Consider the following 24,939-nt stretch of genomic DNA (forward strand, 5'->3'; position numbering starts at 1 on the left):
GACCTCTCCACCCACACACATCCCCACCCACACACACGCCACCATGTTAATGACCTCACACCCACCCATGCCCCCACCCACACACTCGCCACCCTGCCAGTGAACTCTCCACAAACACACATCCCCACCCACATACATGCCACCCTAACAGTGACCTCTCCACCCACACACATCCCCACCCATGCACACGCCACCATGTCAATGACCTCACACCCACCCACGCCCCCACCCACACACACGCCACCCTGCCAGTGAGGTCTCTGCCCACACACGACCCCACCCACACTCATGCCACCCTGCCAGTGACCTCTCTACCCACACACGACCCCACCCACACACATGCTATCCTGCCAGTGACCTCTCCACCCACACACGACCCCACCCCACATTCATGCCACCCTGCCAGTGACCTCTCCACCCACACACGACCCCACCCACACTCATGCCACCCTGCCAGTGACCTCTCCACCCACACACGCCCCCACCCACACACACGCTACTCTGCCAGTGCCCTCTCCACCTACACATGACCCCACCCACACACACGCCTTCCTGCCAGTGACCTCTCCACCCACAAACGACCCCACCATTACACGCGCCACCCTGCCAGTGACCTCTCCACACACACGCCACCCTGCCAATATCGTCTCCACCCACACACGACCCCACCAACACACATGCCACCCTGCCAGTGACCTCACCAACCACAAACGACCCCTCCATTACACACACCACCCTGCCAGTGACCTCACCAACCACAAATGACCCCTGCCACACACACGCCACCCTGTCAGTGACCTCTCCACCCACACATGATCCCACCCATACACATGCCACCCTGCCAGTGACCTCACCACCCACACATACGCCATCCTGCCAGTGACCTCTCCACCCACACACGCCCCCACCCACACACACGCCACCCTGCCCGTGACCTCTCCACCCACACTCACGCTACCCTGCCAGCGACCTCGCCACACATATACGCCCCCACTCACACACACACCACCCTGTCAGTGACCTCTCCACCCACACACATGCCACCCTGCCAGTGACCTCGCCACACATATACGCCCCCACTCACACACACGCCACCCTGCCAGTGACCTCTCCACCAAACAAAGACCCCACCTATACACACGCCACCCTGCCAGTGACCTCTCCACCCACACATGACCGCACCCACACACTCGCCACCCTGCCAGTGACCTCTCCACCCACACATGACCCCACACACACACACACGCCACCCTGCCAGTGATCTCTCCATACACACACGACCCCACCCACACACACGCCACCCTGCCAGTGACCTCTCCACCTGCACATGACCCCACCATTACACACGCCACCCTGCCAGTGACCTCTCTACCCACACATGACCCCACACACACACACGCCACCCTGCCAGTGACCTCGCCACCCACACACGACCCCACCCACACACACGCCACCCTGTCAGTGATCTCTCTCCACCCACACACACGCCTTCTTGCCAGTGACCTCTCCGCCCACACATGACCCCACCCACACTCATGCCACCCTGCCAGTGACCTCTCCACCCACAAACGACCCCACCATTACATGCGCCACCATGCCAGTGACCTCTCCGCCCACAAACGACCCCACCATTACACACACCACCCTGCCAGTGACCTCTCCACACACACACGACCCCACCAACACACACGCCACCCTGCCAGTGACCTCTTCACCCACACACGTCCCTACCCACACACATGCCACCCTGCCAGTGACCTCTCCACCCACACCTGACCCCACACACACACATGCCACCATGCCAGTGACCTCTCCACCCACACATGACCCCCAACCACACACACACGCCACCCTGCCAGTTACCTCACCACCCACACACACCCCCACCCACACACACACGCCACCCTGCCAGTGACCTCTCCACCCACCCACACCCCCACCCACACACACCCGCCACCCTGCCAGTTACCTCACCACCCACACTCACCCCCACCCACACACACACGCCACTGTGCCAGTGACCTCTCCACCCACACACACCCCTACCCACACACCCACGCCACCCTGCTAGTGACCTCTCCACCCACACACACCCCTACCCACACACACACGCCACCCTGCCAGTTACCTCACCACCCACACACACCCCCACCCACCCACACACACACCACCCTGCCAGTGACCTCTTCACCCACACACACCACCACCCACACACACCCGCCACCCTGCCAGTGACCTCTTCACCCATATACGCCCCCCTCCCACACACACGCCACCCTGCCAGTGACCTCTCCACCCACCCACACCCCCACCCACACATACCCGCCACCCTGCTAGTGACCTCTCCACCCACCCACACCCCCACCCACACAGACATGCCACCCTGCCAGTGACCTCTTCACCCATATACGCCCCCCTCCCACACACACACAGGCCACCCTGCCAGTGACTTCTCTGCCCACACATGACCCCACCATAATACACGCCACCCTGCCAGTGACCTCTCCACCCACACACGCCACCACGCAAACACACGCCACCCCACCAGTGACCTCTCCACCCACACACGACCCCACCCACACACGCCACCCTGCCTGTGACCTCTCCACCCACACACGTCCCCACCCACACACACGCCACCATGTCAATGACCTCACACCTACCCATGCCCCCACCCACACACACGCCACCCTACCAGTGACCTTTCCACCCACACATGCCCCCACCCACTCACACGACACCCTGCCAGTGACCTCTCCACCCACACACATCCCCACCCACACACACGCCACCATGTTAATGACCTCACACCCACCCATGCCCCCACCCATACACACGCCACCTTGCCAGTGAACTCTCCACAAACACACATCCCCACCCACATACATGCCACCCTGCCAGTGACCTCTCCACCCACACACATCCCCACCCATGCACACGCCACCATGTCAATGACCTCACACCCACCCACGCCCCCACCCACACACACACCACCCTGCCAGTGAGGTCTCTACCCACACACGACCCCACCCACACTCATGCCACCCTGCCAGTGACCTCTCCACCCACACACGACCCCACCCACACTCATGCCACCCTGCCAGTGACCTCTCTACCCACACACGACCCCACCCACACACATGCTATCCTGCCAGTGACCTCTCCACCCACACACGACCCCACCCCACATTCATGCCACCCTGCCAGTGACCTCTCCACCCACACACGACCCCACCCACACTCATGCCACCCTGCCAGTGACCTCTCCACCCACACACGCCCCCACCCACACACACGCTACTCTGCCAGTGCCCTCTCCACCTACACATGACCCCACCCACACACACGCCTTCCTGCCAGTGACCTCTCCACCCACACACGATCCCACCCCACATTCATGCCACCCTGCCAGTGACCTCTCCACCCACACACGACCCCACCCACACTCATGCCACCCTGCCAGTGACCTCTCCACCCACACACGCCCCCACCCACACACACGCTACTCTGCCAGTGCCCTCTCCACCTACACATGACCCCACCCACACACACGCCTTCCTGCCAGTGACCTCTCCACCCACACACGACCCCACCCCACATTCATGCCACCCTGCCAGTGACCTCTCCACCCACACACGACCCCACCCACACTCATGCCACCCTGCCAGTGACCTCTCCACCCACACACGCCCCCACCCACACACACGCTACTCTGCCAGTGCCCTCTCCACCTACACATGACCCCACCCACACACACGCCTTCCTGCCAGTGACCTCTCCACCCACACACGCCCCCACCCACACACACGCTACTCTGCCAGTGCCCTCTCCACCTACACATGACCCCACCCACAGACACGCCATCCTGCCAGTGACCTCTCCACCCACACACGCCCCCACCCACACACACGCTACTCTGCCAGTGCCCTCTCCACCTACACATGACCCCACCCACACACACGCCTTCCTGCCAGTGACCTCTCCACCCACACACGACCCCACCCGCACACGCCACCCTGCCAGTGACCTCTCCACCCACAAACGACCCCACCATTACACGCGCCACCCTGCCAGTGACCTCTCCACACACACGCCCCCAAACACACACACGCCACCCTGCCAATGACCTCTCCACCCACACACGACCCCACCAACACACATGCCACCCTGCCAGTGACCTCACCAACCACAAACGACCCCTCCATTACACACACCACCCTGCCAGTGACCTCACCAACCACAAATGACCCCTGCCACACACACGCCACCCTGTCAGTGACCTCTCCACCCACACACGTCCCTACCCACACACATGCCACCCTGCCAGTGACCTCTCCACCCACACACGACCCCACCATTACACACGCCACCCTGCCAGTGACCTCTCCACCCACACATGATCCCAACCATACACATGCCACCCTGCCAGTGACCTCGCCACCCACACATACGCCATCCTGCCAGTGACCTCTCCACCCACACACGCCCCCACCCACACTCACGCTACCCTGCCAGCGACCTCGCCACACATATACGCCCCCACTCACACACATGCCACCCTGCCAGTGACCTCTCCACCAAACAAAGACCCCACCTATACACACGCCACCCTGCCAGTGACCTCTCCACCCACACATGACCGCACCCACACACTCGCCACCCTGCCAGTGACCTCTCCACCCACACATGACCCCACACACACACACACGCCACCCTGCCAGTGATCTCTCCATACACACACGACCCCACCCACACACACGCCACCCTGCCAGTGACCTTTACACACACACACGACCCCACCAACACACACGCCACCCTGCCAGTGACCTCACCAACCACAAATGACCCCTGCCACACACACGCCACCCTGCCAGTGACCTCTCCACCCACACACGTCCCTACCCACACACATGCCACCCTGCCAGTGACCTCTCCACCCACACCTGACCCCACACACACATGCCACCATGCCAGTAACCTCTCCACCCACACATGACCCCCACCCACACACATACACCACCCTGCCAGTGACCTCTCCATACACACACGACCCCACCCACACGCCACCCTGCCAGTGACCTCTCCACCTGCACATGACCCCACCATTACACACGCCACCCTGCCAGTGACCTCTCTACCCACACATGACCCCACACACACACACGCCACCCTGCCAGTGACCTCGCCACCCACACACGACCCCACCCACACACACGCCACCCTGTCAGTGACCTCTCTCCACCCACACACACACCTTCTTGCCAGTGACCTCTCCGCCCACACATGACCCCACCCACATTCATGCCACCCTGCCAGTGACCTCTCCACCCACAAACGACCCCACCATTACATGCGCCACCATGCCAGTGACCTCTCCGCCCACAAACGACCCCACCATTACACACACCACCCTGCCAGTGACCTCTCCACACACACACGACCCCACCAACACACACGCCACCCTGCCAGTGACCTTTACACACACACACGACCCCACCAACACACACGCCACCCTGCCAGTGACCTCACCAACCACAAATGACCCCTGCCACACACACGCCACCCTGCCAGTGACCTCTCCACCCACACACGTCCCTACCCACACACATGCCACCCTGCCAGTGACCTCTCCACCCACACCTGACCCCACACACACATGCCACCATGCCAGTGACCTCTCCACCCACACATGACCCCCACCCACACACATACACCACCCTGCCAGTGACCTCTCCATACACACACGACCCCACCCACACACATGCCACCCTGCCAGTGACCTCTCCACCCACCCACCCAACACTCACACACATGCCACCCTGCCAATATCGTCTCCACCCATGCCCCCACCCACACCCCCACCCACACACGCACCACCCTGCCAGTGTCCTCTCCACCTTATCTGCCCCCCTCCCAACTCCCTGGGGTCCAGTCCGTGTTCGTGTGTGTGGGAGCTGAGGGCATTCCATGTCTGAATGATAATCTGCAACAGCCAACATTCCAGAACATTCCTCCAGAAAGTGACCGACAGCCTGGGGCAGCAGCAGGGACCACTCTCCTGCAGTGGTGGCTCTGTTTTATGAGTCGGTTGCCATGGTGACTGGCCAAGTAGCCTCTAAGAGACCTGCACTGATGCTGAAGGGAAATCAGAAAGCTGCCTTTAATTTAGAGCCCAGCTACAATTAGGTGAAAGGTAGTTTATTGGGAAAGTTACAGCGAGAAGGAGAGAGGGAGAGAGAGCCGGCAGAAACAAACGAGAGGCTGTTTGCCAAATGTCTCAGCTCGAAAGCAGCGTGTCAGTCTACGGGGATTTCTCTCTCATTGGCAGGCTGCCTTTTCACCATCAGCGATCAAATTACCCCTTAATTGAGTGATCTGGGCAGAAGAGACCACTCTATCTGGTGCTGCTGTTCTGCATATTTGTCAAATATTCAAGTACAAAATAATTTACAATTTCTCCTCAGCACTGACCCTCCGACAGTGCCCACTCCCTCAGCACTGACCCTCCGACAGTGCCCACTCCCTCAGCACTGACCCTCCGACAGTGCGGCACTCCCTCAGCACTGACACTCCGACAGTGCGACACTCCCTCAGCACTGACCCTCCGACAGTGCAGCACTCCCTCAGCACTGACCCTCCGACAGTGCCCACTCCCTCAGCACTGACCCTCCGACAGTGCCCACTCCCTCAGCACTGACCCTCCAACAGTGCGGCACTCCCTCAGCACTGACCCTCCAACCATGTGGCACTCCTTCAGCACTGACCCTCCAACAGTGCGGCACTCCCTCAGCACTGACCCTCCGACAGTGCGGCACTCCCTCAGCACTGACCCTCCCACAGTGCGGCACTCCCTCAGTACTGACCCTCCGACAATGTCCACTCTCTCAGCACTGACCCTCCGACAGTATGACACTCCCTCAGCGCTGACCCTCTGACAGTGCAGCACTCACTTAGCGCAGACCCTCCAACAGTGCGGCGCTCCCTCAGCGCTGACCCTCCGACAGTACGGCGCTCCCTCAGCGCTGACCCTCCGACAGTGCGGCACTCCCTCAGCGCTGACCCTCCGACAGTGCGGCACTCCCTCAGTGCTGACCCTCCAACAGTCTGCACTCCCTCAGCACTGACTCTGAGGACAGTTTGTTGGGAAAATATAACAGCAAGCTGTGAGATTTGAGGCACTTCTGGTGAATCATTAATGGGCATTGCACTGTCAGTCTGTCTGTTCTTAAGCCAGAGCATGGTTTGGCAGCTCCTCAGCCCTGCCTGAGAGAAACCAGGCGCTGCTGGAATGCACCAGCTTCAGTCTTCCCCATTCCCCTCGGCTCCAAAGCAGCTGGGTCCTGATGCTCCCTCACCCCATATTCTCTGAAACATACTGGGCTCTCACTCGCAACCTCGCCACTTGCTGCTTTTTTGGGGCAGTTTCTTTCTGTTGATGGAAATATAACAGGCCGTTGACGTCCAATAACTGATTAACAACAACCTGCAAGGAAATGAAATGATCCCCAAAGACTGTGATTGGATTTTATGAAGCGTCTCAGAAAAGGAGAGTGTCTCAAATGGGGTTGTGGGAGGGCCCAAGGCTGCACAGGGGGTGAAATCAGCAGGACAAGCAAAAAGCAAAATTAAAGGAGCATAGGTCTCAAGAGGGACGCAGAGACAGGAGGAGGTGACAGAGATAGGGAGGGGGTGTAGGGGCTGGAGGGGGTGACAGAGATAGGGAGGGGGTGTAGGGGCTGGAGGGGGTGACAGATAGGGAGGGGGTGTAGGGGATGGAGGGGGTGACAGAGATAGGGAGGGGGTATAGGGGCTGGAGGAGGTGACAGAGATAGGGAGGGGGTTTAGGGGCTGGAGGGGGTGACAGAGATAGGGAGGGGGTGTAGGGGCTGGAGGGGGTGACAGAGATAGGGAGGGAGTGTAGGGGCTGGAGGAGGTGACAGAGATAGGGAGGGGGTTTAGGGGCTGGAGGGGGTGACAGAGATAGGTAGGGGGTGTAGGGGCTGGAGGAGGTGACAGAGATGGGGAGGGGGTGTAGGGGCTTGACAAGGTGACAGAGATAGGGAGGGGGTGTAGGGACTGGACGAGGTGACAGAGATGGGGAGAGGGTGTAGGGGCTGGAGGGGGTTACAGAGATAGGGAGGGGGTGTAGCGGCTGGAGGAGGTGACAGAGATGGGGAGAGGGTGTAGGGGCTGGAGGAGGTGACAGAGATAGGGAGGGGGTGTAGGGGCTTGACAAGGTGACAGAGATGGGGAGAGGGTGTAGGGGCAGGAGGAGGTGACAGAGATAGGGAGGGGGTGTAGGGACTGGACGAGGTGACAGAGATGGGGAGAGGGTGTAGGGGCTGGAGGGGGTTACAGAGATAGGGAGGGGGTGTAGCGGCTGGAGGAGGTGACAGAGATGGGGAGAGGGTGTAGGGACTGGAGGAGGTGACAGAGATAGGGAGGGGGTGTAGGGACTGGACGAGGTGACAGAGATGGGGAGAGGGTGTAGGGACTGGAGGAGGTGACAGAGATAGGGAGGGGGTGTAGGGACTGGACGAGGTGACAGAGATGGGGAGAGGGTGTAGGGACTGGAGGAGGTGACAGAGATAGGGATGGGGTGTAGGGGCTTGACGAGGTGACAGAGATGGTGAGGGGGTGTAGGGACTGGAGGTGGTGACAGAGATGAGGAGAGGGTGTGGGGCTGGAGGAGGTTACAGAGATAGGGAGCGTTGTAGGGACTGGAGGAGATGACAGAGTTGGGGAGAGCGTTTAGGGACTAGTGGAGGTGACAGAGATAGGGAGAGGGTGTAGGGAATGGAGGAGGTGACAGAGATAGGGATAGGGTGTAGCGACTGGAGGAGGTGACAGAGATGGGGAGAGGGTGTAGGGGCTAGAGGAGGTGTCAGAGATAGGGAGCGTTTTAGGGGCTAGAGGAGGTGTCAGAGATAGGGAGCGTTTTAGGGGCTGGAGGAGGTGACAGAGATAGGGAGAGGGTGTAAGGGCTGGAGGAGGTGACAGAGATGGGGAGGGAGTGCAGGGACTGGAGGAGGTGACAGAGATAGGGAGAGGGTGTAGGGGCTGGAGGAGGTGACAGAGATGGGGATAGGGTGTAGGGACTGGAGGAGGTGATAGAGATGGGGAGAGTGTGTGGGGCTGGAGGAGGTGACAGACATAGCGAGGGGGGGTAGGGGCTGGAGTAGGTGACAGAGAGGTGGAGAGGGTGTGGAGACTGGAGATAGTGACAGATGGGGAGAGGTTGTAGGGCCTGGAGGAGGTGACAGAGACGGGGAGAGGGTGTAGGGACTGGAGGAGGTGACAGATAGGGAGGGGGTATAGGGGCTGGAGGAGGTGACAGAGATGGGGAGGAGGGTAGGGGCTCGAAGAGGTGACAGAGATAGGGAGGGGTGTACGGGGATGGAGGGGTTGACAGAGATAGGGGTGGGGGGTAGAGGCTGGAGGAAGTGACAGAGATAGGGAGGGGGTGTATGGGCTGGAGGAGGTGACAGAGATGGGGAGAGGGTGTAGGGGCTGGAGGAGGTGACAGAGATGGGGAGAGGGTGTAGGGGCTGGAGGAGGTGACAGAGATGGGGAGAGGGTGTAGGGGCTGGAGGAGGTGACAGAGATAGAGAGGGGGTGTATGGGCTGGAGGAGGTGACAGAGATGGGGAGAGGGTGTAGATACTGGAGGAGATGACAGAGATGGGGAGGGGGTGTAGGGGCTGGAGGAGGTGACAGAGATAGGGAGGGGGTGTATGGTCTGGAGGAGGTGACAGAGATGGGGAGAGGGTGTAGGGGCTGGAGGAGGTGACAGAGATAGGGAGGGATGTAGGGGCTGGAGGAGGTGATAGAGATAAGGAGGGATGTCGGGGCTGGACGAGGTGATAGATATAGGGAGTGGTGTAGGGGCTGGAGGGGATGACAGAGAGAGGGAGGGTTGTAGGGGCTGGAGGGGTGACAGACATTGGGAGAGGGTGTAGGTGGTGGAGGAGGTGACAGAGATGGGGAGATGGTGTAGGGACTGGAGGAGGTAACAGAGATGGGAGGGGGTGTAGGGACTGGAGGGGGTGATAGAGATAGCAGGGGGTGTAGGGGACTGAAGGGGGTGACAGAGATAGGGAGGGATGTAGGGGCTGGAGGATGTGACAGCGATGTGGAGGGGTGTAGGGGGATGGAGGGGTTGACAGAGATAGGGGTGAGGGGTAGGGGCTAGAGGAGGTGACAGAGATAGGGAGGGGGTATAGGGGCTGGAGGAGGTGACAGAGATGGGGAGGGGTGTAGGGGGATGGAGGGGTTGACAGAGATAGGGGTGGGGGGTAGGGGCTGGAGGAGGTGACAGAGATGGGGAGGGGTGTAGGGGCTGGATGAGGTGACAGAGATGGGGAGGGGTGTAGGGGCTGGAGTGGGTGACAGAGATAAGGGAGTGGGGTAGGGGCTGGAGGAGGTGGCCGAGATACGGGAGGGTGAGGTGTTGGGGCTGGAGGAGGTAACAGAGATAGGGAGGGGTGTTGGGGCTGGAGGAGGTGACAGAGATGGGGAGGGGGTGTAGGGGCAGGAGGAGGTGGCAGAAATAGGGAGGGGTGTATGGGCTGGAGGAGGTGACAGAGATGAGGAGCGGGTGTAGGGGCTGGAGGAGGTGACAGAGATGGGGAGGGGGTGTAGGGGCAGGAGGAGGTGACAGAGATAGGGGAGGGGTGTAGGGGCAGGAGGAGATGACAGAGATAGGGGAGGGGTGTTGGGGCAGGAGGAGGTGACAGAGATGGGGAGGTGTGTTGGGGGAGGAGGAGGTGGCAGAGATGGGGAGGGGTGTAGGGGCAGGAGGAGGTGACAGAGATAGGGGAGGGGTGTTGGGGCAGGAGGAGGTGACAGAGATGGGGAGGTGTGTTGGGGGAGGAGGAGGTGGCAGAGATGGGGAGGGGTGTAGGGGCAGGAGGAGGTGACAGAGATAGGGAGGGGTGTAGGGGCAGGAGGAGGTGACAGAGATGGGGAGAGGGTGTAAAGGCAGGAGGAGGTGACAGAGATGGGGAGGGGTTGTAGGGGCAGGAGGAGGTGACAGAGATGGGGAGAGGGTGTAGGGGCAGGAGGAGCCGACAGGGGTAGGGGAGGGATGTAGGGGCAGGAGGAGGTGACAGAGATAGAGGAGGGGGTGTAGGGGCTGGAGGAGGTGACAGAGATGGGGAGGGGGTGTAGGGACTGGGAGGAGGTGACAGAGATAGGGAGAGGGTGAAGGGACTGGAGGAGGTGACAGAGATAGGGAGAGGGTGTAGGGCTGGAGTAGGTGACAGAGATGGGGAGAGGGTGTAGGGACTGGAGTAGGTGACAAGATAGGGAGAGGGTGTAGGGACTGGAGGAGGTGACAGAGATAGGGGAGAGAGTGTAGGGGCTGGAGAAGGTGACAGAGATAGGGAGGGGGTGTTGGGACTGAAGGAGGTGACAGAGATAGGGGAGGAGGTGTAGAGGCTGGAGGAGGCGACAGAGATAGAGAGGGATGTAGGGGCTGGAGGAGGTGATAGAGATAAGGAGGAATGTCGGGGCTGGACGAGGTGATAGAGATAGGGAGTGGTGTAGGGGCTGGAGGGGATGACAGAGAGAGAGAGGGTTGTAGGGGCTGGAGGGGTGACAGACATAGGGAGAGGGTGTAGGTGGTGGAGGAGGTGACAGAGATGGGGAGAGGGTGTAGGGACTGGAGGAGGTGACAGAGATGGGAGGGGGTGTAGGGACTGGAGGAGGTGACAGAGATGGGGAGGGGGTGTAGGGGCTGGAGGATGTGACAGAGATACAGAGGGGAGTCGTGGGCTGGAGGGGGTGATAGAGATAGGGAGGGATGTAGGCGGCTGGAGGAGGTGATAGAGATAGGGAGGGGGTGTAGGGGACTGAAGGGGTTGACAGAGATAGGGAGGGATGTAGGGGGCTGGAGGAGGTGATAGAGATAGGGAGGGGGTGTAGGGGACTGAGGGGGTGACAGAGATAGGGAGGGATGTAGGGGCTGGAGGATGTGACAGCGATATGGAGGAGTGTAGGGGCTGGAGGAGGTGACAGAGATAGGGAGGGGGTGTAGAGGCTGGAGGAGGTGACAGATTGGGGAGGGGGTTAGGGGCTGGAGGAGGTGACAGAGATGGGGAGGGGTGTAGGGGGATGGAGGGGTTGACAGAGATAGGGGTGAGGGGTAGGGGCTGGAGGAGGTGACAGAGATAGGGAGGGGGCATAGGGGGTGGAGGAGGTGACTGAGATGGGGAGGGGTGTAGGGGGATGGAGGGGTGACAGAGATAGGGGTGGGGGGTAGGGGCTGGAGGAGGTGATAGAGATAGGGAGGGATGTAGGGGGCTGGAGGAGGTGATAGAGATAGGGAGGGGGTGTAGGGGACTGAAGGGGGTGACAGAAATAGGGAGGGATGTAGGGGCTGGAGGATGTGACAGCGATGTGGAGGGGGTGTAGGGGCTGGAGAAGGTGACAGAGATTGGGAGGGGGTGTAGAGGCTGGAGGAGGTGACAGAGATAGGGAGGGGGTGTAGGGGCTGGAAGAGGTGACAGATAGGGGAGGGGGGTAGGGGCTGGAGGAGGTGACAGAGATGGGGAGGGGTGTAGGGGCTGGAGGAGGTGACAGAGATGGGGAGGGGTGTAGGGGCTGGAGTGGGTGACAGAGATAGGGGAGTGGGGTAGGGGCTGGAGGAGGTGGCCGAGATACGGGAGGGTGAGGTGTTGGGGATGGAGGAGGTAACAGAGATAGGGAGGGGTGTTGGGGCTGGAGGAGGTGACAGAGATGGGGAGGGGGTGTAGGGGCAGGAGGAGGTGACAGAAATAGGGAGGGGTGTAGGGGCTGGAGGAGGTGACAGAGATGGGGAGAGGGTGTAAGGGCTGGAGGTGGTGACAGAGATGGGATGAGGGTGTAGCGTCTGGAGGAGGTGACAGAGATATGGAGGGGGTATAGGGGCTGGAGGAGGTGACAGACATGGGGAGTAGGTGTAGGGGCTGGAGGAGGTGACAGAGATGGGGAGAGGGTGTAGGGGCTGGAGGAGGTGACAGAGATAGGGAGGGGGTGTATGGGCTGGAGGAGGTGACAGAGATGGGGAGAGGGTGTAGATACTGGAGGAGGTGACAGAGATGGGGAGGGGGTGTAGGGGCTGGAGGAGGTGACAGAGATGGGGAGGGGGTGTATGGTCTGGAGGAGGTGACAGAGATGGGGAGAGGGTGTAGATACTGGAGGAGGTGACAGAGATGGGGAGGGGATGTAGGGGCTGGAGGAGGTGACAGAGATAGGGAGGGATGTAGGGGCTGGAGGAGGTGATAGAGATAAGGAGGGATGTCGGGGCTGGACGAGGTGATAGAGATAGGGAGTGGTGTAGGGGCTGGAGGGGATGACAGAGAGAGGGAGGGTTGTAGGGGCTGGAGGGGTGACAGACATAGGGAGAGAGTGTAGGTGGTGGAGGAGGTGACAGAGATGGGGAGATGGTGTAGGGACTGGAGGAGGTAACAGAGATGGGAGGGGGTGTAGGGACTGGAGGGGGTGATAGAGATAGGGAGGGTGTGTAGGGGACTGAAGGGCGTGACAGAGATAGGGAGGGATGTAGGGGCTGGAGGATGTGACAGCGATGTGGAGGGGTGTAGGGGGATGGAGGGGTTGACAGAGATAGGGGTGAGGGGTCGGGGCTAGAGGAGGTGACAGAGATAGGGAGGGGGTGTAGGGGCAGGAGGAGGTGACAGAGATAGGGGAGGGGTGTTGGGGCAGGAGGAGATGACAGAGATAGGGGAGGGGTGTTGGGGCAGGAGGAGGTGACAGAGATGGGGAGGTGTGTAGGGACTGGAGGAGGTGACAGAGATGGGGAGAGGGTGTAGGGGCAGGAGGAGGTGACAGAGATGGGGAGGGGTTGTAGGGGCAGGAGGAGGTGACAGAGATGGGGAGAGGGTGTAGGGGCAGGAGGAGGTGACAGAGATAGGGGAGGGGGTGTAGGGGCTGGAGGAGGTGACAGAGATGGGGAGGGGGTGTAGGGACTGGGAGGAGGTGACAGAGATGGGGAGAGGGTGAAGGGACTGGAGGAGGTGACAGAGATAGGGAGAGGATGTAGGGCTGGAGTAGGTGACAGAGATGGGGAGAGGGTGTAGGGACTGGAGTAGGTGACAGAGATAGGGAGAGGGTGTAGGAACTGGAGGGGGTGACAGAGATAGGGGAGAGAGTGTAGGGGCTGGAGAAGGTGACGGAGATAGGGAGGGGGTGTTGGGACTGAAGGAGGTGACAGAGATAGGGGAGGGGGTGTAGAGGCTGGAGGAGGCGACAGAGATAGAGAGGGATGTAGGGGCTGGAGGAGGTGATAGAGATAAGGAGGAATGTCGGGGCTGGGCGAGGTGACAGAGATAGGGAGTGGTGTAGGGGCTGGAGGGGTGACAGACATAGGGAGAGGGTGTAGGTGGTGGAGGAGGTGACAGAGATGGGGAGAGGGTGTAGGGACTGGAGGAGGTGACAGAGATGGGAGGGGGTGTAGGGACTGGAGGAGGTGACAGAGATGGGGAGGGGGTGTAGAGGCTGGAGGAGGTGACAGATTGGGGAGGGGGTTAGGGGCTGGAGGAGGTGACAGAGATGGGGAGGGGTGTAGGGGCTGGAGTGGGTGACAGAGATAGGGGAGTGGGGTAGGGACTGGAGGAGGTGGCCGAGATACGGGAGGGTGAGGTGTTGGGGCTGGAGGAGGTGACAGAGATGGGGAGGGGGTGTAGGGACAGGAGGAGGTGACAGAAATAGGGAGGGGTGTAGGGGCTGGAGGATGTGACAGAGATACAGAGGGGTGTCGTGGGCTGGAGGGGGTGATAGAGATAGGGAGGGATGTAGGGGGCTGGAGGAGGTGATAGAGATAGGGAGGGGGTGTAGGGGACTGAAGGGGTTGACAGAGATAGGGAGGGATGTAGGGGGCTGGAGGAGGTGATAGAGATAGGGAGGGGGTGTAGGGGACTGAGGGGCTGACAGAGATAGGGAGGGATGTAGGGGCTGGAGGATGTGACAGCGATGTGGAGGAGTGTAGGGGCTGGAGGAGGTGACAGAGATAGGGAGGGGGTGTAGGGGACTGAAGGGGTTGACAGAGATAGGGAGGGATGTAGGGGGCTGGAGGAGGTGATAGAGATAGGGAGTGGTGTAGGGGACTGAGGGGCTGACAGAGATAGGGAGGGATGTAGGGGCTGGAGGATGTGACAGCGATGTGGAGGAGTGTAGGGGCTGGAGGAGGTGACAGAGATAGGGAGGGGGTGTAGAGGCTGGAGGAGGTGACAGATTGGGGAGGGGGTTAGGGGCTGGAGGAGGTGACAGAGATGGGGAGGGGTGTAGGGGGATGGAGGGGTTGACAGAGATAGGGGTGGGGGGTAGGTGCTGGAGGAGGTGATAGAGATAGGGAGGGATGTAGGGGGCTGGAGGAGGTGATAGAGATAGGGAGGGGGTGTAGGGGACTGAAAGGGGTGACAGAAATAGGGAGGGATGTAGGGGCTGGAGGATGTGACAGCGATGTGGAGGGGGTGTAGGGGCTGGAGAAGGTGACAGAGATAGGGAGGGGGTGTAGAGGCTGGAGGAGGTGACAGAGATAGGGAGGGGGTGTAGGGGCTGGAGAAGGTGACAGATAGGGGAGGGGGGTAGGGGCTGGAGGAGGTGACAGAGATGGGGAGGGGTGTAGGGGCTGGAGGAGGTGACAGAGATGGGGAGGGGTGTAGGGGCTGGAGTGGGTGACAGAGATAGGGGAGTGGGGTAGGGACTGGAGGAGGTGGCCGAGATACGGGAGGGTGAGGTGTTGGGGCTGGAGGAGGTGACAGAGATGGGGAGGGGGTGTAGGGGCTGGAGGAGGTGACAGAGATGGGGAGCGGGTGTAGGGGCTGGAGGAGGTGACAGAGATGGGGAGGGGGTGTAGGGGCAGGAGGAGGTGACAGAGATAGAGAGGGATGTAGGGGCTGGAGGAGGTGATAGAGATAAGGAGGAATGTCCGGGCTGGACGAGGTGATAGAGATAGGGAGTGGTGTAGGGGCTGGAGGGGATGACAGAGAGAGAGAGGGTTGTAGGGGCTGGAGGGGTGACAGACATAGGGAGAGGGTGTAGGTGGTGGAGGAGGTGACAGAGATGGGGAGAGGGTGTAGGGACTGGAGGAGGTGACAGAGATGGGAGGGGGTGTAGGGGCTGGAGGATGTGACAGAGATACAGAGGGGTGTCGTGGGCTGGAGGGGGTGATAGAGATAGGGAGGGATGTAGGGGGCTGGAGGAGGTGATAGAGATAGGGAGGGGGTGTAGGGGACTGAGGGGCTGACAGAGATAGGGAGGGATGTAGGGGCTGGAGGATGTGACAGCGATATGGAGGAGTGTAGGGGCTGGAGGAGGTGACAGAGATAGGGAGGGGGTGTAGAGGCTGGAGGAGGTGACAGATTGGGGAGGGGGTTAGGGGCTGGAGGAGGTGACAGAGATGGGGAGGGGTGTAGGGGGATGGAGGGGTTGACAGAGATAGGGGTGAGGGGTAGGGGCTGGAGGAGGTGACAGAGATAGGGAGGGGGCATAGGGGCTGGAGGAGGTGACTGAGATGGGGAGGGGTGTAGGGGGATGGAGGGGTTGACAGAGATAGGGGTGGGGGGTAGGGGCTGGAGGAGGTGATAGAGATAGGGAGGGATGTAGGGGGCTGGAGGAGGTGATAGAGATAGGGAGGGGGTGTAGGGGACTGAAGGGGGTGACAGAAATAGGGAGGGGGTGTAGGGGCTGGAGAAGGTGACAGAGATAGGGAGGGGGTGTAGAGGCTGGAGGAGGTGACAGAGATAGGGAGGGGGTGTAGGGGCTGGAGGAGGTGACAGATAGGGGAGGGGGGTAGGGGCTGGAGGTGGTGGCAGAGATGGGGAGGGGTGTAGGGGCTGGAGGAGGTGACAGAGATAGGGAGAGGGTGTAGGGGCTGGAGGAGGTAACAGAGATGGGGAGAGGGTGTAGGGGCAGGAGGAGGTGACAGAGATAGGGAGGGGTGTAGGGGCAGGAGGAGGTGACAGAGATAGGGAGAGGGTGTAGGGGCTGGAGGAGGTGACAGAGATGGGGAGAGGGTGTAGGGGCAGGAGGAGGTGACAGAGATAGGGAGGGGTGTAGGGGCAGGAGGAGGTGACAGAGATAGGGAGGGGTGTAGGGGCAGGAGGAGGTGACAGAGATAGGGAGGGGTGTATGGGCAGGAGGAGGTGACAGAGATAGGGAGGGGTGTAGGGGCAGGAGGAGGTGACAGAGATGGGTTGAGGGTGTAGGGGCAGGAGGAGGTGACAGAGATGGGGAGTGGGTGTAGGGGCAGGAGGAGGTGACAGAGATAGGGAGTGGGTGTAGGGGCTGGAGGAGGTGACAGAGATGGGATGAGGGTGTAGGGGCTGGAGGAGGTGACAGAGATGGGGAGGGGTGTAGGGGCAGGAGGAGGTGACAGAAATAGGGAGGGGTGTAGGGGCTGGAGGAGGTGACAGAGATGGGGAGTGGGTGTAGGGGCTGGAGGAGGTGACATAGATGGGGAGGGGGTGTAGGGGCAGGAGGAGGTGACAGAAATAGGGAGGGGTGTAGGGGCTGGAGGAGGTGACAGAGATGGGGAGTGGGTGTAGGGGCAGGAGGAGGTGACAGAGATGGGATGAGGGTGTAGGGGCAGGAGGAGGTGACAGAGGTAGGGGAGGGGTGTAGGGGCAGGAGGAGGTGACAGAGATAGGGAGAGGGTGTAGGGGCTGGAGGAGGTGACAGAGATAGGGGAGGGCTGTAGGCGCAGGAGGAGGTGACAGAGATGGGGAGAGGGTGTAGGGGCTGGAGGAGCTGACAGAGATGGGGAGAGGGTGTAGGGGCTGGAGGAGGTGACAGAGATGAGGTGGGGGTGTAGGGGCTGGAGGAGGTGACAGAGATGGGGAGAGGGTGTAGGGCCTGTAGGAGGTGACAGAGATAGGGAGGGGGTGTAGGGGCAGGAGGAGGTGACAGAGATAGGGAGGGGTGTAGGGGCAGGAGGAGGTGACAGAGATAGGGAGAGGGTGTAGGGGCTGGAGGAGGTGACAGAGATAGGGGAGAGGGTGTAGGGGCAGGAGGAGGTGACAGAGATAGGGAGGGGTGTAGGGGCAGGAGGAGGTGACAGAGATAGGGAGGGGTGTAGGGGCAGGAGGAGGTGACATAGATGGGGAGGGGGTGTAGGGGCAGGAGGAGGTGACAGAAATAGGGAGGGGTGTAGGGGCTGGAGGAGGTGACAGAGATGGGGAGTGGGTGTAGGGGCAGGAGGAGGTGACAGAGATGGGATGAGGGTGTAGGGGCTGGAGGAGGTGACAGAGATGGGGAGAGGGTGTAGGGACTGGAGGAGCTGGGGGACTGTCCCTTTGTGCAGTGTGTACCCAAATTGATTGTGGTTTGATTGCTTGAGGAGGTACATGCATGAACTGGAGGTGGGCAGGTCCGAGTGTATGAGAACGTTCCCATTGTTGTGTGCCTGTCCTGTTTGCCACAAGTGTTGGTGTGCAGTGTGTGGGAGGGTGCAGGCAGCACTGTATCAGATACCCATGGGTTTACGCAGAGTGAAGAGTGCAAAATAATGGGAAGGATGTTGTCCCTGGTGAACCTGGACCCTGGGAGTTCCACAGACTGATACAGGTCCCACTGATCATAGAGATCACATCAGGATCAAAGATCCCACCAGAGTGAACTCCCCCTGCACTGTCCCCATCAAACACTGCCAGGGCAGGAATAGCATGTACTGGGGACAGCATGAGCTTCGGTGCAGAGTAAAGCTCCTTCTATACTGTCCCCATCAATTAGACCTGTTTCTAAAACCAAACAAAGAACTGCAGGTGCTGGAAATCTGAACCAAAATGGAAACAGCTGCAGATCCGGCAGTGGGTCAAAAACTACGTTCATGTTCTGACAAAGGGCCACTGGACTCAAAACTTTAATTCTGTTTTTCTTCCTGTTTCTAGAACAGTACTGAGATGATTTTAAGTCGTATCTTGAATTTGTTTGTGAATCAGCTGACCATCATCATGACTGTGACATTTGGTTATTTTTCAGATTCAACATTTCCTGAGGATTTCTCCATCTTATTGACAGTTCGTGCAAGGAAAGGAAAGGCAGCCTTTCTCCTATCTCTCTACAATGAGCAGGGCATCCAACAGTTAGGAGTGGAACTGGCTCGCAGCCCCATTTTCCTCTATGAAGACCAGACAGGGAAGCCAAGCCCAGAGGAATATCCAGTTTTTAATGGAGTCAACCTGATTGATGGGAAGTATGTATGCCACCCACTCCTGGGCTCTATACTATAAAACCATAAAGAATGGGAACAGGAATAGGCTGTTGGGCCCCTTGAGCTCATCTGCCATTTAATTGGATCATGACTGGTCCGATATTCCTTACATTTTCCCTGGAACCGTGATTCCCTGACTGATCAAGAATCCAACTTTCTCAGCCTTATATATACACGAGGATTCTGCCTCTGCAGCTCTCTGTGGCAAAGACTCACAACCCTCTGAGTGAACATATTTCTCCTCATCTCAGTTAGAAATTGGCGCTGCTTTATTCAGAGACTGTGCCCTCTGGCCTGAGACTCTCCCCTGAGGGGAAACATCCCCTCAGCATTGACCCTGTCATGCCCCTTAAGAATCTTGGATGTTCCAATGAGCTCACCTCTCATTCTTCTCAATTCGAGTGAGTAGAGTCCCAACCTGTTCAACCATTGCTCACAAGACACTTTCTGTATACCAGGAATCATCCTCTTACCTTTTCTGAACTGCCTCCAAAGAAATAAAATCTTTCCTCAAACAAAATTGCTCTCTATCCTCCAGATGTGGTTGCACTATCATTTTGCACAGTTGGAGTAAGACTCCCAACCCCCTTGAGATAGGGGCTTGCTTTTTCATTGACGTTTGTGTTGTCTGTAAATTTAGCAAAGAATCAGCTTGGTCTCGGGGCATCTCGAGGGGAATCGTGGTCATAAAAAGTACTTTCATAAAGTTTTGCTGATTTTCAGCCTTGTTTTAACGTTAATTTGCATCAATTATATAAATTGCTTTCAGGCCCAATCCATGTCTCCCAGTCCTTGATGTCTGCCTCCCTCCTTGACCAGATGTGACAAATTAACTTGAGTCTGAGTTGCTGCTTGGTACAGAGGTGAAGAAATACTTATCCCCTAGCCTGCAGCCTTTAGCCTCAACTGGGGAGCTCCTCAGTGCAGCTAACCTGGTTTGTAGACCATCTGGACAGCTAGATCATCAATAGATTCTTCGGCACTGCTGGATGTGCTTAGCTGGAAATGTAATCGCTCTTTCGCTCTCCTCTTGTTCTCTTTCTCTGTGTCTTATTTGCCCTCTGTCACCCCCACTCATTTTCTTTCCCTCTTGTGCTCTCAGTTTTTCTTTGTCTTGCACAATCTCCTTCTAACTCATGCTCTCTATCTGTCATTCTCTTTCTCTGTATCACTTGCTCCCCTCCTTTTCTTCTCTCTCATGTTCTGTATCTCTGTTCTCTGGCAGATGGCATCGGGTAGCAATCAGTGTGCACAAGAAGACAGTCACCATGATCCTGGATTGCAAAAAGAAGTTCCAGAAATCACTAAACAGGAGCAAACAGCCCGAGATTGATACAAACGGTATCATTGTGTTTGGAACACGGATTCTGGACGAAGATGTCTTTGAGGTTAGTGCTTTCATACTCATATTTCAAAGACTCGAATGATTCCCCTTTGTTCCCCAAATCACTTGCAATCATTCCCAGTGGTGATCCTGAAGGTGTTGTACTCTCTTACATGTGCTAACCCCAAGACCCAAGTCATTTCAATGCAGTATATAGAGGGTCCTATTTGGGAAGGGGCAAAACCTGACCTACTCTTGGGAAACAGGGCAGGACAGGTGACGGAACTGTCAGTGGGGGAGCACTTTGGGACCAGTGACCGTAGTTTGATTAGTTTTAAAATAGTTATGAAAAGGGGCAAAACTGTTCCACAGGTTCAATTTCTAAATTGGAGCAAGGTGAATTTTGATGGAATTAGACAGGAGCTTGCAGAGGTTGGATAGAGTAGTTTGTTTGCAGGCAAAGTGACCTCTGGCGCATGGGAGGCCTTCAAAAGCAAAATAGTTAGAGTTCAAGGTCTATATGCTCCTGTGAGGGTGAAGGGCAAGGTTGGCAGGAATAGGGATTCCTGGATGACAAGAGATAATGAGGCTTTGACCAGAAAAATGCAGGAGGCAAGTTTCAAGTCCAGGTAACTGGGATCAAAGGAATCCCTGGAGGTATACAGGGAATACAGGGGTTTACTGAAGAAGGAAATCAGGAGGGCAAAGAGGGCACGAGATAGCCTTGGGTTAGACGGTTAAGGTGAATCCAAAGAGATTCTTTAAGTATATTAAAGGAAAAAGAATGGCTAGACAGAGAAAAGTGCCCCCCAAGGACCGAAGTGGACATGTCTGTGTAGAACTGCGGGAGATGGGCAAAGTCCTCAATGAATATTTCTGCTCTGTGTTTACCATGGAGAAAGACATGAAGACTTGGGAACGTGGGGAAGTCAGTGGTGATATCTTGGGGAAAGTCCATATCACAGCTGAGGACATGTTGGATGTTTTAAAATGTATGAAGGTGGATAAATTTCCCGGTTCTGACCAGATATATTCAAGAACCCTGCAAAATAGTGGTGGCACTGGCTAATATTTTTGCAAGAAGGGCTGCAAAGAGAAATCTGGAAACTATAAACCTGTAAGCTTAACATCTGTGGTAGGTAAGTTACTTGAGAAGATTCTGAGGGATAAGATATCCATGCATTTGGAAAGACAGGGTTTGATCAGGAGTAGTCAGCACGGCTTTGTGAATGGGAGATCATGCCTCACAAATGTGTTAGATTTCTTTGATGAAGTGACCATAACGGTTGGTGAAGGCACGGTGGTAGACATAGTCTGTATGGATTTCAGTAAGGCCTTTGATAAGGTTCCACATGGTAGGCTGCTCTGGAAGGTTAGATCACATGGAATCCAGGGGGAGCTGGCAAATTGAATACAAAATTGGCCTGATGGTAGGAAGCAGAGGGTAATGGTGGAAGGAAGCTTGTTGGACCGGAGGCCTGTGACTAGTGGAGTGCCTCAGGGGTCGGTGTTGAGCCCATTGCTGTTGTTATCTGTATCAATGATTTGGATGAGAATGTAAAAGGCATGATTGGTAAGTTTGCAGATGACACTAAAATATGTGGTATCATGGACCATGAGGAAGGTTATCAGACATTGCAGCAGGACCTTGATAGCTGAGGAAGTGGGCCAAGAGATGGCAAATGGAGTTTAATACAGATAAGCGTAAGGTCTTGCATTTTGGAAAGTCGTCAAGGCAGGAGTTTCATGGTGAACGGTAGGACTTTAAGGAGTTTAGTGGAACAGAGGAACCTTGGAGTTCAGGTGCATATTTCTCTGAAAGCAGAGTCCCAGGTAGACAGGGCAGTGAAGAAGGCTTTTGGTACACTGGCCTTCATCAGTCAGGGCAGTGAGTATAGAAGTTGGGAAGTTATGTTGCAGTTGTACAGGACGTTGGTGAGGCCGCACTTGGAATGTTGTGTTCAGTTTTGGTCACCTTGTTATAGGAAGGATGTTATTAAACTGGAAAGAGTGCGGAAGAAATTTACAAGGATGGTGCCTGAACTTAATGGTCTGAGCTATAGCGACAGTTTGGACAAGCTGGGACTTTTTTCTTTAAAGTGTAGGAGACTTTATAGAGGTGTATAAGATCATGAGAGGCATGGATAGGGTGATTGCACTCTAGTGCAACAGTAGGGAGCTTTTGCTAAGACTATACAAGGAATTAATCAGTCCAGAGTTGGAATACTGTGAACAGTTTGGGCTCCTTATCCAAGGTCAGATTGGAGGTAGTCCAGAAAAGGTTCACTCAGCTGACCCTGGTATGGAGTGACTGTCTTATGATTGAATGGGTTGGGACAGTACTCGTTGGAGTTTAGAAGAATGAGACCTTATTGAAACATTGAAGATCCTTCAGGGGTTTTAGCATGGTTGATATGGGGAGGTTGTTTCTCCTTCTTGAAAAGTCAAGGATCAGAGGGCATAATCTCCAAGTAAGGGGTCACACATTTAGGAGAGAGGTGAGGAGAACTTTCTTCTCCCAGACTGGTCAATCTGTAGAATTCTTTACCACAAAAGACTATCAAGGCTGGGCCATTAAGTTTATTGAAGAAATAGAATCAAATATTTTGAAATTGCAGTTGCTGTCTCTCAATCTGAAATTCTACCATGTTGTGTTCACAACAGCCCCAGAAGATCCTTAATTGTGAGATCTCTTATTAATGTTATGTCAATACACATGGCAAAATTTCAAATAGCCTGTTGCCAGCTCGGTTGTGCCATGTACTGCTCTAAGGAACAATCGCTGATTCCCTCAACAAATTTCTTTTTTTTTCTTTTTTTTAAATTAACCCCCACACTACCACCTAAGTGCGGTAGTGCTTATTTTTTCCCCAGCACCCATGGTGTGTGTGTGCAGGTGTGAGACACAGTGAAAGACACAAAGTGCACGAATCTTTATTCAAATTCCACCACCAGGAAGATAGGAAAACACCCGGGTGGCCAGTGACAAACACTGCCCTTCACATCAAAGGGCAGTGCTGTGTGATCAAAACAGTGAAGGGGAGGGTAGGGACTAAATCAAAATAGAGTTGGAGGGAGAAATGATGCACTCCACTCCCTGCGGCGCCCACCTCTCCCTGAACATCTCCAGGGTGTTGGTGGACACCGCGTGCTCCTTCTCCAAGGACACCCGGGCTCTAACGTAACCGTGGAAGAGGGGCAGGCAGTCGGCCCTAACGACCCTCTCCACAGCCCGCTGCCTGGACCTGTTGATGGCCAGTTTGGCCAGGCCCAGGAGCAGACCCATGAGGAGGTCTTCGGACCTGCCCTCCCTCCTCCGTACCGGGTGCCCAAAGATCAGGAGCGTGGGACTGAAGTGCAGCCAAAAGCAGAGGAGAAGGTTTTTAAGAAAAATCAAAAAGGGAGTGCAAACGCCCACACCCAATATACACGTGGTCCACGGACTCCACAGCGCCACAGAACAAGCAGTTGGGCTGGGAGTCCATGAACCACCGCAACCTGCGGTTGCAGGGGACTGCTGCGTGCAGCACCCTCCACCCCAGATCCCCGAGAGAAAGGGCGAGGACTCCTGCGTAGAGAGACCTCCACTGGGGAACAAATTTGTTTTTCCCCATTGCCCTTGTCTTTCTGATTTGTCCAGTCAATATGTAGATTAAAGTCACCAATGACAGCCGTAGACCTCTTCTCACATGCTCTCCATAATGTCCTGATTTATATTTTAACCCACAGTGAGTCAGCTCTTAATGTGCCTTGAGTTGGCTCTGACGTGTGACCTTGTTTCCTTGCGCCTTTTCATTTCTACTCAAACTGTTTGCCCATCACATTCCATTGCACCGAGATCACAATTCACCCCAGCAATGATACCATCTTTTATTAACAAGGCTACCACACCTCTCATTTTTGTCTAGTTTTCCAGACTGCCAAATACCTTTCAGTATTGAGTTCCCAGTCCTGGCCACCCTGTCACCACATCTCCATAACAGCTATTAAGTCATATTCATTTATTTCTATTTGTGCTGTCAAATCAGCTACCTTGTTATAAATGCTGCGTACATTCAAACAAGAGAGCCTTAAAGTTTGATTTTTTTGCCATTATTACTAATTGCTGCTGTTCTCTTCTGTGTTTATTTTCTGTCCTTTCTGTAACACTTTGATAATCTTTAGCTCTTCACAGCCTGAACCTGTGCTGGTTTGTTTCTTTATGACTTTTTAAATGTCCCTTCAGTTGTTATTGAACAATAACATGAAGGGTTATTGCAGAAAATAAAAGCTCATGGTGTAGAGAGTAACACATTGGAATGGAAAGGATTGGCTTGCTAACAGGAAACAGACAGCAGGCATAAATGTGTTCCTTTCCAGGCTGGCAATATGTCATGGGTGATGTATTGCAGTGGTCAATGCTGGGG

The 24,939-nt window shown here is 56.6% G+C and overlaps 1 protein-coding gene across 2 annotated transcripts in view; it reads left to right on the forward strand.

Annotated features, from left to right (window-relative positions):
• col5a1 (procollagen, type V, alpha 1) overlaps positions 1–24,939 on the forward strand; it is a 653,133-nt gene that overhangs the window by 105,571 nt on the left and 522,623 nt on the right. For both annotated transcript variants that reach the window (XM_087998144.1, XM_087998143.1), the window contains exons 3-4: positions 18,978–19,191; positions 20,435–20,597. In XM_087998144.1, coding sequence (XP_087854270.1) covers positions 18,978–19,191; positions 20,435–20,597 — 377 coding nt within the window. The remainder of the gene's footprint in view (positions 1–18,977; positions 19,192–20,434; positions 20,598–24,939) is intronic.

The sequence above is a fragment of the Chiloscyllium plagiosum genome, unplaced genomic scaffold, assembly GCF_037043375.1.
Source record: "Chiloscyllium plagiosum isolate Xiang-an unplaced genomic scaffold, Cpla_swu_hap1 HiC_scaffold_21, whole genome shotgun sequence".
Classification (NCBI taxonomy): Eukaryota; Metazoa; Chordata; class Chondrichthyes; order Orectolobiformes; family Hemiscylliidae; genus Chiloscyllium; species Chiloscyllium plagiosum.